Source organism: Siphateles boraxobius, unplaced genomic scaffold (genome assembly GCF_051911475.1).
Source record: "Siphateles boraxobius isolate OS27281-9 unplaced genomic scaffold, OSU_SipBor_1 6, whole genome shotgun sequence".
Taxonomy (NCBI): Eukaryota; Metazoa; Chordata; class Actinopteri; order Cypriniformes; family Leuciscidae; genus Siphateles; species Siphateles boraxobius.
This window is the reverse complement of record NW_027509186.1, coordinates 17,820,014-17,840,021: the sequence shown is the minus strand read 5'-3', so window position 1 is coordinate 17,840,021 and position 20,008 is coordinate 17,820,014. Positions and strand designations below refer to the sequence as shown.

General features: G+C 35.9%; 1 protein-coding gene across 2 annotated transcripts; it reads left to right on the top strand.

Moving 5' to 3' along the window:
- The first annotated feature begins 6,361 nt into the window (after nt 1-6,361).
- On the top strand, nt 6,362-12,646 carry lta (lymphotoxin alpha (TNF superfamily, member 1)). Of its 2 annotated transcripts, none has more exons than XM_077207381.1 (6): nt 6,362-6,456; nt 8,362-8,480; nt 9,058-9,118; nt 9,202-9,228; nt 9,455-9,502; nt 12,056-12,646. In XM_077207381.1, exons 1-6 carry the CDS (start codon nt 6,408-6,410, stop codon nt 12,415-12,417), a joined length of 666 nt encoding a protein of 221 aa, XP_077063496.1. In that variant the 5' UTR covers nt 6,362-6,407; the 3' UTR covers nt 12,418-12,646. The 2 variants fall into 2 exon arrangements, with proteins under 2 accessions (XP_077063496.1, XP_077063497.1); XM_077207382.1 differs by lacking the exon at nt 6,362-6,456 and adding an exon at nt 7,045-7,113.
- Nucleotides 12,647-20,008: the final 7,362 nt, after the last annotated feature.

Below are 20,008 nucleotides of genomic sequence, written 5' to 3'. Positions count from 1 at the left end.
TGGATGTTTGCTATGCATGCTGGAACATTTTTCGGACTGTTAGAGGTGTTTGTGAATATTCCTCTGTTTCTCCAGACCCAGCTGATTCCATCCAGCCCTGAACTTCCTGTACTCCCGCTGGTTCCGCCCAGCCCTGAATCTCCGGTAATCCCTTCCAGCCTCCCTCTCTCGCCTCATCTAACAGCCCCTTCAGTGCCTCTTCATTTCCTGCACTGAACTGTGTGGATCTGCTTCAGTCCTTCAGGCCATCAGCTCTGCCTAGTCCAGAGGATCCCCTGGCTCAGTTTCCAGCCTCTGAACCCAACACTCCACCACGGTCTGTCGACGCATCGTCTCTGCCTTGGCTCCTTCCTCGACTCCGCCAGAAACCCTCAACCTTTCGACTCCATTTACACGACAACAGTGTTTTGGTTGGCTGAAAACGCAGACTTTTGAAAACGGGTTTCAAAGTGCAAGTTTTTGAAAACGGTCTCCGTGTAAACGACAAAAACGCAAATCTCTGAAAACGATGAAGTCGTGCACATGCGTATTACGTGTCCAATCTATAGTGTTTCATCGCCATCTAATGGCCTGGCAGCAGAATACAGCGTTTTTAGTCGTTTTCGCGGATCCGTGTGAATGGGGATCGTTTTGACAATGGTGTTGTCTGTACGTGGGAAACTCAAAGGGAAAAACTTCTCCATTTTAAGCATATCGTTGTTGTGTAAACATACCCCTAGTTTTCCTGTGTGTTTGATTTAGTTATTATAGTCACCTGTTGCCCATTAATTAGCATGTTAGTTCCTTTTGTTAGCTCCATGTATTCATACCCTGTGTTCTCCATCATTCTTTGTCCAGTGTTGTCTTTAAAGGACTGTTATTTTGAATCCCCTTCGTCTTCGTGCTGTTTTTACACACGCAAACCTTGACACCTTTAAACATTCTTGATGTTACACCTACATATCAACTAGCTCTCATTAGAGTATTAGCAGACTGTCTGCTTAATATCGGCAAACTCTATATTGTGATGGTCCCCCAACAAACATTCTACTGACTTCAATATAAGTATCTTTGCAACTACATGTCAACTTATTCCACTAACCCTATACCCCTAACAGTCTACTAATACTCAGTACTCTAATATGAGTTGACAAAGGTTAAACGGTACTTCTAGTAAAAAAATGTCTAAAGGGGCCCATCAAAATAAGTTGTAACCCATGTTGAAATAGCCTCACCAGAAACCAACTACAGAAAGAAGTCAGCTTGTGAGGAAGATGGATAATGGAAAAATAGTTGGAAATGAGCAGTAAGCAAATTATTCCAGTTTTCATTTCAATTGTTCCCACACATTTGAACCAATTTCCATGACCTTTCCAGCTAATTCTGATTACTGGGTAAGAATGTTTAGAAATTTGCTTATAAATCAGTCAGACCAATTTGTGAGTTGATTTTAATAATTTATTAAAAATAAGTGACTCAAAACAATGGTTTACTCACAAATCAGACTTGACTAAGGCTTTCAGTTTTACTGTACACAAGCTCTAAAACCACAAAAAATGTAAATCTATAAACTTTTTCCATGACCTTTGCAATTTTGTTACAACACATGTCCCAGGAAAGCCTTTCCCAGGCTTGGGACATTGTAAAATTCCTTGATATTTATAGGTTTTGACCTGTTCTATAAATTTAAGATGGCAGACTTAGAAAGATAAATCTTGATTATTAACATAAATTTCATTCAATACTGTAAAGTGTCAATAAAATATTTTATTTAAATTAAAATAAATTATTTTACCGATTCTTTTGTGTTGTGTTAGCTTAGAAACATAACTAAAGTCAAACTGTATTGTAATTTATTGTGAGATCACAGAGCAGTAATTTGCCATCTGTGGAAATGACTTCTGTGTGGAAAGCAACAAATCAGTCACTTTAGGGGTTCCTTTTCAGCATTATTAAGATTTTATCCCTGATTTGCAGTCTGGATGATTTTCCGAAAGTCAAAGCTAATCTTCAGATTTTTGGCAATCTGAGTTGTGTTTCGCAGAAAATTGCGTGTGTGTAATGGCCACAGACTCTGTTAGCTTCAGACTATGGTTTCATCCAGTCTGAGAATATCAAACAAGTTTAATATTTTGAGACGATTTTAGAACACATTGTTTTCATTTGTCACGCGTGAAGCGCACCTAGGAATGAGGTGCATTTTTTTGAGGTGCGAGACTTTCAGTCTTTATTTGTGTAATCCTCAGTCATTTTGCGCAGTTTTTCCTCTGTAACCATTTATAAAGTCGGCAAGTGTATGATGCCTATAGTGTTTTAAAATGAATACCTGCCTATATGGGTACCTACAGTCAACTGGACAGTTTTACTTTCATATCCACAGTTTTATCATGGTTAGATTATCTGTTTGTACCAGCTGCAAAATACAACGGTGGGGAAAGCACAGGGCATTTCATAATCATTGTGGCTAACCTCATAAATAATGTCACCTTACCAGTATCTCAAATGGAATACTGAAGAGAATGTGCCACATATGCTCCCAAAATCTGATCTTAACCTCTCATCCTTTCTCTCTCTTCTTCTCTCTTTCGATTCCTTCACCTGTTCTTAATGCACACATCTAAATGTGTCTTTTCCCCCTCCCCAACACATGAAAACAGAAAGACTCTTGCAAAACAAGCTAAGAAGACTGACCTGAAAAAAGTACCAAAAGCACGTATCAGAGTTTCCCCCTGAAGAGTATCCGCCTACAATCTGTCATTGAGCTTCTATTTATATCTCAGCATCTGATCTTATCTCCAGAAAAAATCTGCTTAAGTTTCCCTCATTAAGATATGAGTCCCCATCTTCATTAATTAGAAAATGAATGGTGGTTACACTTTCAAACTTTTCTATCATATATGTGCTAAATGCAGTATATGACACCTGTATATAGTTGTACTTCACTCTCAGTAGCTTACAGTAATTGGAATGGTTGTACATGTAATCTATTCTACAACAAGAATACCTTGTGTTTTTTTTAAATACATTAGAGTACCATAATGAATATGGTAATTGATATTTAAGAATTAAGTCATTTCAGAAAAGTACTAGTTGTTTGACAAAACGAGACAGTGATTTTTAGCTAGTTGTCTTTTACTATTTAGTATTAGTTAGCAAAGCTTTGATAAAATCAAATTTGCACTTTTATTTTACACTATCACTTTTAAAACATTATAGGTTAAACGGGGCATTTCTAACAATACGACTATTCTTCCTAACAGAAGCGTCAGAACATCCTGTCACACACTATTTTGCTGGTTAAAGACTTGTTCACACCAAGGACGATAAAAAGATAACTATACAGGAAGTTTTAAAAACATTCTAACTATTCAAGAATAACCACACCACAACTATAATGACAAAGAATATGTCAAAGCAGACACAGTCTGTCAGTTCAAAGCTACACTAAAAACACATCTCTTTGACCTAGCATTCACATAACACTCTATAGACTTCTATAATTCAATATTAGGCTGCTTAGATTAGGTCAGCCGGTGTTGTGCCGAATTTCGACCCCCTGCCAAATTATTGCTAGGGGGGTAGTAATTTGGCGGGGGTCAAAATTCGGCACAACACCGGAACTGGAAACACTTCCATTAAATAATGATGTACTCGTTACATCATAAGAAGAATGGCATCTACGCTAATTTTAGTGTCTTTGTTTATCCCGAGGTTTTCCCGCAGCCTGCCGGATCCAGGCCGTTTCCAGATCTGACGAGGGACTTTCGCCTGGACCCGATGACAATGCAGTGCTGAAGTGCCAACTAGCCTATCCCTATAGGAGGATCCCTATACCACTCTACAGATAAAGCGTTGTGGATTTTTTTGGTTCGCGTACCTACCCGAAGTGATAAGATAAAATAAAATTCTGCATCAAAATTTATAGAAAAGACAAGTAGTTTGTTTAGGCATGGTTTGTAAGAATTACAAACCTGCGCGCATATATTCAAACGCACATAACTATAGAATCAATTCTTAATGCGCATGTGAACGCCATCAGCGTCTATCACAGGTTCGCGTTTAAAGTCTGTTTAGAGAGAACGGTGTCGTCTTAGCGGCCCCTAATTTAATAACAAATGATCATTTAGACGGAAGTGAATCAATCAAAACTAACTTTAGCTGGAAAAAAATATTTTTCAAGAACCACTATAAAACCAAACCAATATGTGTTACCTTGAATTATGTTTATCTCTGTAAAGCTGCTTTGAAACAATCTACATTGTTAAAAGCGCTATATCAATGAGGATGAGGAGGATGACAAAGCCCATTCACATCAAGAACGATAACTGTAATGATAATTATTATCAAGAACGATAACATCCTGATTATCAATCATCAGCTGTTCAAACAATTCTGAAAGGGATTCACACAATATCGCTCCTCTGTGACGTTATCGTGATAACCGTGGTGTGGACTTCGCTATTCTCGTAGAATGTAGAGTGATTATTATAGTTATAGTTAGCATTACAGTATCGTCCTTGATGTGAACCCTGGGTGTTTCTGGCAAGGGAGGCAGAGAAATAAATCGATATTACAAAAATAAAACAACTCAAATAAATTTTTATAGAGTACCACTGTCCAACAGCGTCAACCGCAGGTGAAGTTACAGCGCGAGGCTTGCCTCCCCTGAGCCCTGACTTTTAACAGTGCGTGCGGTGCGGTGGGTTTGATGGGGGGTAATTAGGAATGAATGGTTGAAAATCCCATGAGAGGAGGCAAGGCCTCCATTGCGCTATGATTGGTTAGGATCTGTTGTGGTTGGATATGATTTGTTCTATAAGTCCCGCCTCTTGTTTTCATGCACGTATTTGAATCGGTCTGAATGAAGAGAATGATGGTGTTAAGACTAATTAAAAAGTAAGTAAACAATTCAGCCACTTTTCACTGCTTTTTGTCACATCAAAATCAAACTTTAAAACATGAAACATAATAACTGGATTTTTTAAGTGAACAATCAGTTGGGAAATTAAAGGTAGCCTTGGCTACATCTTCCCCAGACAGCAACATAGTATCGGCCCATATCCGGCCCACATCTGGTACATGTGGAATCCATGTGAACCAGATGTGGGCCGGATCTGGGCCAACACTATGTTGCTGTCTGGTTCATGTCTGTGTCTGTCAACAGTGCTTGATGACCGCTGAAAATAAGTTGACTATTAAAAAGAAAAGCTTTTTTCTAAAGAAACTGCCTTTAGTTATTATTTTGGAATAACTGTAAAAATGCGTAAAAATACTAACTTGATTAAATTTATATTTGGATTTGGTCTCTCTTTTTATGAAATGTTTATTTAACCTGGAACATTAAGTGTAACAGGGACATACATTTACATTTGATACATAAAAAAGGCAAGGACTTTGCCTCATTTAAAAACACCACCGCACACCACTTAGGCTATGTGAAAAAGTCCCTTAATGGCATGATCGATAATCATTGGAATCACTTTCAGACCGTTGGGGTTTTTTTTCAGCTGATGAATGATAAAACATTGACAGCAGTCACTGTCCCGGCTTTAAAGAGCTTGAGCATTTAAAGCTTGCACTTAATGAACACAATGTTATCGTCCCTTGGTGAGGATGCCAAAGTAGTTTTCATCATAGTTATCTTTCTTGGGATTACACTGTTTTTCTGTAGAAGGCATAGTTTCTTTAGTTACTTCTAGGGGTGTAACAATATATTGCAATGCAAAAATGCAACAATTTGTATCGTGGATATAGTGACAATCTGTATTGTGTATAGTTCACGCAAAATAAAAATTACTGTGTGAAGTAAAAAATCAGTCTTAGTGTCACTACTACTATCCTGTCCTGATAATGCCAAATGTCTTATGTTACCAGTACAATGTGGCCTACATTATTTTAAATATATCTAGTCAGTGAAAGAAAAGCAAGCATATTCGTCTAAAATAATTCTGTATTTTCAGCTTCATGAATATTTTTATCCTGGTGTCACCATTGTCCTGTGCATTAGGTGACAAGCAACAAGTCCAAACCACAATGTAATATCAAATTTAGCATTTTAATCAACAGTAACAGTTTTGTTAACCTTTTATCATATGTCTTGGAGTATCGCAATAATATCGTATCGTGATATTTATCGAATCGTGACATAAGGGAATCGTTACACCCATACTTACTACTGCATCAAATATGTCTCATCCTATTAGAGGCATTTCTATTTGAATTATTTTGATATTATCTGAAGAATTCCTTCACATATATTCTAGGAATTTGGTCTGTTTATATGTTGATGTAACACCAGGGTTGTTCACTTCACTATTCACAATAGAGAGACAGTGACAGTACAAGTGTGTTTGTCTTTGTGTGGGCAGTTGTGTAGGAGTGTGTGGTATGCATGTCTTCATAGGAAAGTACAAGCATCTGAATGGGGGATGTCCCAACACATCCAAGAGAAGAAAAGAAGAAATGCAGTGGATCTAGGTGAAAAAACAACAATTTCATATCTGTATAAACATGGTAGCCACACCCCCCTCCCCCTCCCCCGGATGAAAACCACAATGATGCATACACATCATAACCCCTAATATCGCCTTAGGCAAACCACCTTTTCCTCTTTTTCAGAAGTCTGGTAGAGCTGAAGAGAAAGTGTGTTAGGAGTGATGTGTATTTGCCTAAACAGCAGTCACATGTCAATGATCATCATTTCATCTCTGTTGTGTTGCTGCTGAAATCTCTGCACCTGTTACGACAAATAGGCAGAAATTAAAAAAGTTAATTTGATTTATTTTCACTGAAGCCGAAGTATATGTCCAATCCAATCACTTTTAGCAACTTCGTACTTAATTTCTGTCTAGTAGCGATGTTCTGACCATCCACCTTCTCTTATGTTTCCAACCGTGGCCGCTACCGAAAGAAACAGAGGAAGACAGAGAAAAACACACACAGAGAGAGAGAGAGAGAGAGAGAGAGAGAGAGAGAGAGAGAGAGAGAGAGAGAGAGAGAGAGAGAGAGAGAGAGAAGGTCCAGGGCTTAAACATGAGAGCATAAAAAAAGGGGAAACCCTGTGGGAGAGACCATGTCTAGAATAGATGCTCATTCAATCTCACAGCCACATTTCACACTACAGCACACACTAAGGTGAGTGAAGCAATCTTTCTCATAATCTCATACATTGGTATTGGTATGGTATTTCTTAGTGAATATTACCATTTGGCTGTCATTTTAATTTAACTTTGAATTTAGCCATAGGACAGTGACAAATCTACATAGTCTATCTTATCTTTATAGAGTTTAACAACACATTTATGCTATAACCACATAGGGGGATGTGTATACCATATCATTCAGTTTAGTTGATCAATATGCAATTTCCAATGACCAATTCTTAAAATGTTACCTTTGATCCTCCTAAGCCTAAATATTTGGTTATTTTCTTGAACACATTGGCCATCTAAAGGCTTCAAGGAGTCTCCTTTTAAAAATAGATTTATTATACAGTATGGCACTATTTTTAAACTAGACTGATTAGGGCAGTCGGGTAAATGAAGGTTAGTTTTATGTTGCTTACTGGTTCTAAGAAAGCTGAGTGGAACAATAATGGGAAACTCTTTGGAAAACTCTTCAGAAACTCACACATTGACACCAAACACACAATGACTTTCCTTGCAAGAACTAAACATTCTGGCACCAAATCGAAATGTCACATCGGTAGTAAAACATTTCCTTTGGAAGATATTGTGTTCAATTAACTGTATACATAAAAAAATGTTCAACTTCTGAACACTCGGTGGGTTGTTCAACCCACCTGTGTATGAGGACTGGGTATCTTTGTGGGCAACATGGGAATTCACCTTAGAGAAAAACCACTGCTCTTTTAGACATACAGTACATGCAAAATTAGAAACCGGTGTGAAAGGAGAGTAGATGGTCTGAGGCCTGTAAGTAAAAACATGAATAGGTTTAGATTTGCTCACCACATGATGTTGCGCTTTCTTAAAGGGATAGTTCACCCAAAAATGAAAATTCTGTCAGTATTTACTCACCCTCATGTTGTTCCAACCCTGTAAGACCTTCGTTCATCTTCGGAAAACAATTTTTTGATGAAATCTGAAAGCTGGATCACTCCTCCATAGGCTTCTGAGTGATTGAAACTTGCTCTCAGATTTCATCAAAAATATCCTAATTCGTTTCCGAAGATGAACGAAGGTCTTACGGGGTTGGAACAGCATAATTACTGACAGAATTTTCATTTTTGGGTGAACTATCCCTTTAAGCTGTACATAGATCAAGTCCATGCATTTAGGTCAGCAAGCTGTATGGTGGTTTCTCCCATCGTTGGTTTCACTGATTCATTTGATTCCTTTTTCTTGGGCTCTGCTATTATAGTCACAGAGATGACTGGCTCGAATAACCCCAGGTTCCGCCTCTTGGTTGGCTGGTGCTGCCTGATGTCTTCAGCTCTTTTGATAATGACGGTATTTCTTTCAACAAATTTGCACAAAAAGGTAAAGTGACCTGTGATTACCTCAAACCACAATGCCTCTTATAATGTAGAAAAACTTAAGTCTAGCCTGTTTTCAAGCATATTCTCCCGCCTGGCTTTGGTATACCCAATGATCCGACCCCAGCCTTATGCTATAGGTTGAGCAAATGTTATTGGTTGGGCTGCTCAAATAAACAGAGCAATGTTTTGAAAGTCACGTTTTTATAATACAGTATTGTATAACAAAAATGGCACTCTTAAGTTTTACTGCAATAGTATCTGATATTTCTCAGTGGTTTGTTCATTTTCCAACACAGTCTCATGGCAATTTGTAACAATTTTACGTTTTGGTGAATTGCTGGCTAATTCTTATCAAATTCCTAGAATCGAATTCGGTTTTTTTTGTTCGATATGCTTATGTCCCCGTAGTGTCTGGTTTAGGGGTGCACCTTTATGCTTACTTTTTTCAAAAAAAATTACATTTTCAAACAATTCACACTCTACGAATTCATACAAAATAGCCACCACGTAAAATAGTTACATTTTCATGTGAGGTTTGATTGTCATTTTGAGATAAACATTTTATATTTTTTATTTAGTCTGAAACAAACAAGACAGGAAATGAAAAGCCGAATTCAACAGGTTCAACCAATTCAACAGGTTTGCTTATTAATCTGTTTTTAAATTTAAAGGAAAATTGCACACCTTCGTCATGAAAGTAACAATCTAATACTCTTTTACAGGTGATGGCAAATCTGACCAACAGAAAGGTGAGAAATGTTGAACTTTTTATTGTGAACAGTGATAGCCAATCTGAAAATAAATGTAAACAATACTGTAGATTCAAAGTATCAGTTCTGTCAAGTCTTAAGGTAATTTTTTTTTAAAGCTATCTTTCATTCCGGGAAATATTGCTATTTGGGGAAAATTTGTATCTCTATAAATAATAGCTCGTTTTTTATTTGTAAAGTGAAAATAATCAAGTTGCACTTTCAGGATCCCGTAATGGTCTGTCTTTTAACGACTATATCCATCTCATCAGAGGTAAGAGAACATCTTTCTTCCTGTCGACCTCTTCACACTTTTACTCTTTCCCGTTTCCCCCTTTTGCACGTTTTCTGCATCTCTCGCTTCTCTCTATACCATGAAAACAAGAGATAGTGGTAGTCCTACTTTTGGTTGTGTCACTATGTCTCTTGGTTTCTCTGCTGCATTAAGGAAGTTGGACATGTGGTTTTCTGCTTTTAAAGAATCTTTTGTGGCCTAAAAGTGATTTAAGTCAAGTTACCACTTTCAACTACACATCACATCTGTAAATAAGCTCGGACTACTTGTTTTCTGTGAGGTAACTTGAGGTCACCTGGAAGTTCACCTTCACACCATTCGAGTAGGACGTCGTACCTTTTTTTTTTAAAGCACTCTCATCTCATTCGTGACTGTCACCTTGCTGAACCAGATTCAGTCACCACAATGACACTTCTGAGGTGAGCTGAATGTTTATCGCAGAGGCGTTGTGAATCAGTGGAAATTTAACTTGTCTAAATGTGCACGACTCTATGTACGAGGAAGGAGGTCGAAAAGTTCCTTTAAAGGGCTCTCCTTCCCCGACCTCACTTCACGTCCTGTGTGAAGTGCGTTTTCATATATAGGTGGGATGAATGGCAGCTCAGACCCCCACAAATGGAACATTTACACAAGTGAAAATGAAAAGAGAAATTAAATTAAAAAAATTATACTCTTCAATGTATTTGTTTTAGAATTTAAAAGTAATGAGCCTGGTAGCAACTTTTTATTTTTAAAAAATTCAAATAGCAGGTTTACATGTTTGATGTTTGACTTGATTTAGGCTACTTAATTTATTTGACTTTATTTGACCAAAATTGATTTAAGTTATCAAACAGTCTGCACTGCATTAATAAATATAGAATAATCCTTATTAAAGCTACAAAAGTTCTTTAGTCGAGAGCTGTGAGTAATTTTCTTTGTTCCCTTTGTTTTTTGGTTAACATTAATACAAGAGAATTAGTGGCTGCTATCACTTTAAGATCTGACGCTGGTGCACATGACGTGGTTCACACGCGTCCCAGTTTCTCGCAACTCTTTACGTTCATTTAAGACTTTGGTTAACTAATTTAAGACTGCTCTTATGAGGATACTCGACAAAACGGACAATTTGGCATAATTGTGATGCTATTGTTCATTCGAATGCGAAAGAGAACTCGATTCTAGCACTGTCTGTGCGCACGATACTGGCGCGTGTCTTTCTGTCCATTGTGTGTGTCATATAAACAGGACATTCACAAACAGTGCGTTCTCTTTTGTCTTGTTGCGCTTGAATGGTTTAAAAGCATTTGCTAGAATAAAAGCGTGATCATATAATGTAATGCTAGCCAAAGGATGACAGAAAAAGCGGATGCTGCATTAATTGGGTTAAATATTTTTACCGCGTTAAACTGAAAAACTAATCGCATGCAATATATATATATATATATATACTCAATAGTGAAATATCTTAAATGCTTCCAATATGCATAATTGTGCATAATTTTACTCCCACATATAATTTTTTCCCATATATTTTGTGATCACACCCAAAATGCACGCACATAAAACATAACTCAGGGCTAAACTGAGTTATTTTTTGCTGTTTATTGTGCTTTAAAAGTAATATACATGCAAAATAATGTAATAATGTATTCAGTATTCATTTAAACACAGTCAGTTATGTTTTAAGTGAAAGTAAACCGTTGAGACAGAAAACGCATGTGTATTAGTATAAGCGATCGGGTCTAAAAGGGACAGAAGTCTAATATACCTGCTGCCAAATTATGAGATAATATTAAAAATAATTATGTGGCAGTTTTTCCCCATGGTATCAATGTCAAAATTGTGACCAGTGAAAATGCTGAGTGGCTAGTAACTTTGGAAAATCACTCGCCACAGTCAAGCCCTGTATATATATATATATTAGGGGTGTAACAATATATTGTGTCACAAGATATTGCAATAAAAAAATGCAACAGTATATATCGTGGATAGTGACAATATGTTTTGATTGTAGTTCATCTGTGTGAGAAAAAAAAGTTTTCAGAGTTTTAACGTCAGTACTACATAAAACTACTATATATAATGTTGAATATATGTATAATAATGAAATGGGGGAATATTTGTGGTCTGATGTTACCAGTAAAAAGTGGCCTACATTATTTTAAATATATCAGTCAGTGATGGAGTGCAAGGCATATTCATCTAAAATAATTCTGTATTTTTAGCTTCAGAATCATGAATATTTGTGTGTGTGTGTGTGTGTGTGTGTGTGTGTGTGTGTGTGTGTGTGTGTGTGTGTGTGTGTGTGTGTGTGTGTGTGTGTGTGTGTGTGTGTGTGTGTGTGTGTGTGTGTGTGTGTGTGTGTTTAGATAGATAGTTTCCAACTTCCTATTTTATTAAACACAAGATAAACACAAAAGGAGTTTTGAATCATAAATTTTTTTATATAAATTTAAGCATTGTGTTCCCCCCCAAAAGCACAGAATAAAGTGTTAATAATTGGGAATTTTTTTTCAGACCGCAAACTAATATTTCCATTCTCTTCCTCAGACAAGAATGAAACCTGGATATGCGATTCATGTGAGAGCAGCTCCCTCTCCTTAAATAACAACACTGTCGAAATTAAAACCAACGGTTTTTACTATATCCACGCCCAGGTTATCTTCGACAAAGCCATTCCTGAAACGAAGAAGGAGCAGGCGAGAGTAGTTTTGCTCAAAAACAAAGGGCCTGCGACACAAGTCAGAATACTGAGCGAGGTTATTCGCTTTGAACCAGGAACATTGACACTGATCCGGCTGGTCAGGCTGAAAAATGGAGAGAGCATCAGCCTGAATATACAACCTGAATCCCTGCGACTATCAATTGAAGCGTGCCATACTTACTGGGAAATCTTGCTGTATAAAAAATGATACGTCTAAATCTCTCAGATTCTATTCCTATTCCTTAAAGAATTACAAGACCCACAATTCAGTTTCTGATTGTTTGTAAGTCAGGTATTTCAACTGAAGAATCAAAATCGCCTGTATTTATATTTACAAAAGTAAATAATAAAAGATGTTTGGATAGTTCTCAATCCCATTATGGGTTTCAAATGGAATATTTTCTTTGTATGTGTTAAAACGCAATGTTTAATTTTTATATTATATGACATATTTTAGAGTAATTGTTAAAATATTTTGAGATTTATTGCAAATGGTTATTTGTGTATTTTATTTTAATTGTATTTAATTTCTTTTTTAAAGTAAATTTCTGTAAATAGTCTTCAAAATGTCCAGTAATTTGTTAATTTAATGCATAAAGCATGATGAACAGTAGTTAATGTGACAATTTGAAATGAACTCGGTTTTTTAAATAATTTATTTGTGAACTACTGTTATCCTACCTGTAAGCTATTTCAAAATAAAAGTTGGTGCAACATACATATCCTTGTTTGAATTGAACTCAGACTCAACAGTGAGCAACAGCACAACAGTTTTTGTATAAACTCTGACTCATTTTGATGTAGCCCAGCTTCCCATTTACTAATTTATTAACTACAGACAGCCACACGAGGGAGTCAGTCATCACAGGAACGGCATATGAACGTGGCCTTCCAGTTGGTCTTTTGAAAGCAAACCACTGAAACTTAAACCCACTTTCGCCGCAGATAGAAACATGGCGTTTCGATTGCGTAAACATGCACAACTTATCTAGAAGGCTAAAGGCATGAGGAAGCTCCCCCACTTTGCAGAACTACCTAATTGAATGTAAAGGTCAAGGAGAACGGTATGTCAAGATCAATATTTAGCACGCTGTCTAGTTTTGGTTTTTGGATTATAGTCTAATGAAACAATGTTGACATTTTAAGTATCGAGTCTTGATGGAGTAGCATATACAAGTCGAATATATTTCCAAAAGTCTATCCTCGCTGACAAACTGTAACCGCAAGGGACAGTGACAGCTAATTTCATGTGCTATGAGTCACAATTCTGAATTCCCCGCATCTATAAATCCTCTTTTTTTTAGTTTATTCCTCTACCCACACTGAAAAGTCGATCTCACCTTTGTGTCTTTACTCTTGTTATATGGTGGTTTACAAACTGCAGTGAGTATGAGTTGCGACAACACCGTTTGTGCTTCATTTTGGTATATTAGCTATTAAGGAAAAACAAATTGCACAAATTAATTCAATCTTTTTTTACCCTTAAATGCTAATGACAAATGGTTTTGCTATTAATAAAGCAACTTATATTGTACCACACGTAGGCCTACACGGCAACATTTAAGAAAGATTTATCTAGCCTTTGTTGTTGTAAGACCCTCATGTTTAGTACAATTTAAGGCTTAGTTTATTAACTTCCTCTATTTTTATTAGATGTGGAAACTCGTTTGAGGAAACAAATCATGCCATTTTTATTATATTTTCGGGTAGGTTTTTCTGTTCTTCTTTCATGAGACCGATCTCCACAAAGTCACTAGTAGGGTATCACTGAAAGTGTTCAAGCAACACATTTTTTTCAAATCTTTACTTTCGTAAACAATGCTTCCGTTGTGTCCTGTAATGAACCAGCCCCTTGCACATTTTCGGTAGGCCTAGGACTATTTAACTTTAAACAGATTTTGATTTAAAAAATAAAAAATGCGAACTTTACCTTTAGGTTAAAACTTGCTTTAGCACGTAGGACTGGAGCAACTGTTTGTCAGCATAATTCTGCAGCGATATGCAAAGCAATTGAACTTAACCTTTATTTGTGAATGTCTGTTTGTGCACCATCAACCATTTCCTGTTAGCTTGCGGTTTTTTTTTTGCACTCATGCATGCTTTAAACAATATACATATAGGGCCTACGATACCTTCACATGTTTTACTCTAGTGAATATATCTCTGAGTGGGGTTATATTTGATTTTTTTAAAAATATTTGTTCAGTAGAAACAAACCATAAAGGAAAAAAAGATACAGGTCATTAAATGCATTTTGGAATTTTACATTGGATGACAAATTTCACAAAATGTGAAAAGGGTTAGATATTTGAAACCAACATGCAAAACCACTTGTAGAGAAATTGCACATTAATAGGGTAATGGAGTTTTGACTCAAAACCTCATAGTTTCTGAGATAACGTTGGTGAATTGGTGCACCAATAACATACATTGGCAAATCCGCTCTGAAAATTTCCTCCCATGCTTGTCCAGCATGTTTACGTGTCATATGGCAACACAACCAAGGTTCCAGGTGATTATAATAGTGGCACGGAGACTTATAGGTTAGAAACTCCTGCTACTCTGCATCCTCTAAAAAAAAAAAAAATGGTGCTCTTTTTTCTTCTTCGTGGTAAAGGTGTTAACCCATTTGCAGAGGGGAGCTGTGAAACTAAACATGCTCTACGTCACATATCCCTTCCCCCGTGGAGCATTATAGGGAAAAGGACAAATGGAGAGAGGGGTCAGAAATGTGGAAAGTAATTGAGGGAATCCTTACAGAATAATCAACCCAGACATACCACTGCATAACCACATTAATGTGACCTAAAATAAAGGGGCTTTCCCACACTTCCCCCTTTCAAAGTTCTGGCCTTTGATGTTGCATGTTACCACCTGCTATGGTCACAGATTTGCCTTGCATGTGAATCTATCGAACATTTTAGAGCAAATCCAGGACTTACACAGCCGCATGTTTTCTTTGTTTTAAAAGAAAGAAAGCATGAAACATAAAAATAAATTTAAAACATGCCGCCTTCTCACAGAGTAATACAACTGAAATTACTTATTGACAACTTAGCATGTTTGCTTTTTTTTAGTTCAATATAAGAAAAATAATCTTTTAACAATAATTTTAGTGGCTATACTTTGCTAATATGATAGCAAGCTTTTACAGTCAAGTTTATTTAACAAATAGTTCACATTTTTACTGACCCTTATGTGTTTCCCAACCTGTATATCATGTCTTTTGTTGGATGTTACGAAGAATACAATGAAAGTGAATACTGTAACTTGACACTATTTACAAGATTGTTATACAAGATTTTTTAAAGTCAGTTTAATGTAATTTAATTTGAAATGAATTAAAATTTAAGGCAGCAACTTTTTTTAGTTTTTTTTTTACAGTGCGACTTTTGTCCAAAATGACAAAAATCATCAGAAAATATGGTAAAAGTAGTCCATTCAACTATACTCAATATATCAAGACTTCGTCATCTTTTAGCTTTGAGAAACAGACAAAAACATAAGTCGTTATTTACTGATAATCTCTCTGCCACAACATTTAAATCTAATTCCCGTTTGCATATTCATTTTGATGTCAGATGCCACATTGTTCTCATAACTGATTGCGACAAAGTTTGAAAATACTAAAGTTGCTTCAGTAAATAACAGATTTAACCCCTCGCACTCTAAAAAAAAGTTGCTGCCTGAAATTTTTAAGTATGTAATTTCAACTTAAATTACATTAAACTGACTTTTTAAAATGTGTTAAATCTTGTATAACTCATAAAAAAGTTATTTATATATTATTATAACTTATTTTGATGAGTTAAAGCAATGTAAAAACACATTGTCATAACTTACTGATTATATAATTTTTTACAGTGTATTGATGACTTATGGTGTCTTTTCGGTGAAATTAACCTACAATGGAGTATTAGAAAACTATCTCTTTTTTTGAAGATGAATGAGCTACTTAGGGTTTGGAATGACATGAGTGTGAATAAATAATGACAATTTTCTTTCTTTCTTTACAAGACTTGAATATAGAGCACAAGTTGTATAAAGTAATTTAATGGTGCTTTTAAGTCATTTTTTCCAAGCTCAACAGACCATGACCATTCAGAACTGTGTGAAGATTCATCCATCATCTCCTTATATAGGCCTAGACCATGAAAGACATAAAGAACGTCAAATATGTTTAGAAAGACATGAGTCAATGATGACAGATTTGCATTATTAAGTAAACTATTCCTTTACAGTCAAAGCTGCTTTACTCCTAAATATAACTAGTGGTCATTTTCTCCACTCCCCGATGTCATTTACATAACACTTTGTTTATATCAGAAAACTCCAGAAGGGTTGTTGTTATCATTGACGCTAACTATAATAATGTTAAAGGTATTTTACATTTATGCAGGGACAAACTTTCAGTGCCTACATATAGACCCAAATCACCGCACGTAAATGTCATGTCGCCCCTACAGCTACGGAACAGGACCTGAACAATTCATGTTGACACACAATGCATCATTGCAGCAGAAACCACAAACCTAGGCCATAGAGTCAGATCCAGAACGAAAGTGAGGAGGACAAACTGCGATGTGTAAACAGTTTCCATTACATTTCCTTAATTAGGCAATAGTAGAATGAGGAATTATTACATGGAGCAATGTGTGAGCCACATGCTGCAATTATGGCAGTAATCCACCCATGTAGTTCATGTATATGCATGCTATTTATATAATTTCATAACAGAGCAGCTTTAATGGGATGAATCACACTGAACAAATAAATAAGATACTATGAGTAAAAGAGGAATGAGTTCATATGCTTTCTTTAGTGTTTAACTGAAGCTTTTGCGGAAGGGGAAAGCATGATGAAGTGATATGGGGCTACTCTATTTCCTTTCTCAGTGATCAGAGGAAAGGATGTGAGATAGGCCTATAGTAGCACTGTTGCACAGATAATTTGAGACAGCATAAACCGCATTAATACAGGCCCATATTGTATATTCTTTATGTTGCAGGCATGGAAAATAATGAATTATAAAAACTGATCCATAATAAATGTATACAGTAGGCCTATAATGAGTATATAGTAGCCTATAATGTTTAACACATTATTAATCAAATAAATGTTGATTAATAGAGGCAATAGAGGTCATATTTTGAACTTTTCATTTCAAAATACAGTATTAGTTACATTCATACTTTTATCAAAATCATTAAAAACTTAGCTTTTTTGAAAATAATTGTGTTTTTTTAATTGCTTTTGCTAATCTTTAATGATTTTTATAAAGAAAAAACGTAAGAAATAACTTTTATATTGTTAACATTTCAACATTTACCTGACAAAGCGACCTACCTGATTGTCCATAGATACGTTTTTTTGTTTGTTTGTTTTTTTAAATCATGTTAATGTACGCCTAAGTATCAAATTTGATACAACAACAGCCTTATGTACATTTCTCAATCATCACTGTATTACATTGTGATGAACAGTGTGCAGAGGAACTGCACCGGACAACTAGTTTGTCTGTCGCTTGTTTTCATGTGTGTCTCGGTAATTTATAGCAGAACTTATAGACGGACATATGAGTTTTTAGATCCAGTCATTGCTGTCCACTCTGTTCTGTGATGTGGCCGTTACTCATACAAGTCAATGTCGGTTTATGGGTGAGCTCGCGCAGCGATCGTGTACTTTTTGCGTCAAATGTGAAACTTTTCTGTATTAGGGAGGTCGACATCTTTTATTTTTTACTTTAGTCACTATCAATATGGTTACAGCCATGTGATTTTCAGGCTAGCACGAGAAGAAAAATGACGTCGACGTCGAATTGACAACGAATTCGTTCACATTAGCGATTCGAATAGTGTATGGAAGTTGTTTGTGAGCACTGGATTGAGAGTCACATACATAATGTCATAAAATATTGTTGTCAATCCCAAATTTTTAACATAGCCTGAAAGTTTAATGACAACTCTGTTGTCAGCACAAAAAAAAGAAACATACTAGCCTACCTGCGAAGTAGCCTAAACGAAAACTTCATCACCATTCGTTACAGACTTGCTTTCATCTCACTTATTAGCCTATCTATATTTTTCATAGCCTATATATTGTTATCACTGTTAGCAACTTGTATTTACTTCAATGAGCTCATTGTTTCTGTCGTTAATTAATACATTGTTATCTGTGATTTGTATTGGCCTATACATTTCTGAAATCCATTACTTGAACAGTCACCACTTACCTCTGATAACAGATCACTCTAAATTGTAATGTAGACATGCGTTTTCCATAAACCTGCTTTGAAACGATAGCTATATGAATTGTGAAAAGCGCTATACAAATAAAGGTGAATTGAATTATAGATATATTATACGTTTGACCTACGATAGATCATTGTTTTCGCCATGCTTTAAATCAACACCCCCCTTTACATCACATGTATCATTAGCTTAGTATTCAGAGTTCCCCACTTGTAAATATGACTTAATTTGTTGGTTCATGTGCCCAAACCTCAATATTTCCGACTCCAACTAAGGCGTTGTCTACCCATTATCCCATGCAAAGTTCTTTCCAGCTGCACCAGACATCCAAAATGTACAATTGGCGCAAAATTATCAGGATTTTTACTTGCATTACATTTTTTAGCAATTGCAAATTTAATCAGTACAGTGTTCCTTTTTTCTTGTGGGGAATGTTGTGGCATTTTAAGAAAAAAAGTAGAAGAAAAATAATCACATGTTATATATCATGGGTTTTTTAAGAAACCACAAAAAAAGATTATAGCTCAGAGAGCCTGCACAATTTGTATATTGCGAAATGGCTCGTGTTTATTAGGACTGTGTCTTGCATCAGCTCTTATAACTGCTAAATGAACAAAGATGTTCATCAATAGACTTCCGCTTCAGTGACAAACCTGTTAGTAGTTTTTGGCACAGAAAGTGAGCATGAGATGTAGAAAGTGAAAAGGAGAGAGAAATAAAAAAAAACAAGACTGTAAAGGCCAGAATAATTTCAGGGTTGGAATCTCCCAATAAGAAGTAAGTCATCTGTGTTGTTGTGTTGGATGGGCTCTTATTACAACACCAGATTGAAAGTGCCTGTGGCATATTGACATTAATCACATGGAGCTGGTTTTTCAGGTTTCACTGTGAGGTCAGAGAAAGGGATTATGAAACTGCTTATTTACTAATCTAATCCTACATGTATGTACATCAATAAAATGTTAATCAATCAGAAATGCTTGCCTTTCTTTAAAAAGCCATTAATGAACATCATATAGACCTTATGTAGCCACGCCTCTTTTCAGCGCTGAGCTCGTTGTCTTTTGACTTCCGGTCTGTATTTTCACAGCGATCTTGCGTAGTTATGAATGAACGGCTCGTTAAAAAAAATCCAAGGTCCATTTGTTAAGACCTATGCTTTACAATGCTTATGATAAACATTACAATACTCATGATAACTTTCGTTAACTCTACAATAAGTAAATCAACTTCACCAGCTAATTACTGCTGGACAGCGATGCCATAGAAATATACAGAGCGAACGCAAAAACGGAAGTTCAAAGACAATATTCTAAAGATGGCGGCGCCCTCGTTTCTAATGTGCATAAGGTCTATATTGCTTAACAGATCAGTAATGCATGAGAATTTAATTATGAATTCATCTTATGATAAAACAATCAAAATTACATGTTGCTTTTAATTAAAAAAAGTAAGCTACATTGAGTTAACTAATGGTCAGTTAAGCGTGATATAAGTGCAATAAAAGATTAATTAAACTTATAAAGTGAACCAAACAATGAAGAAATG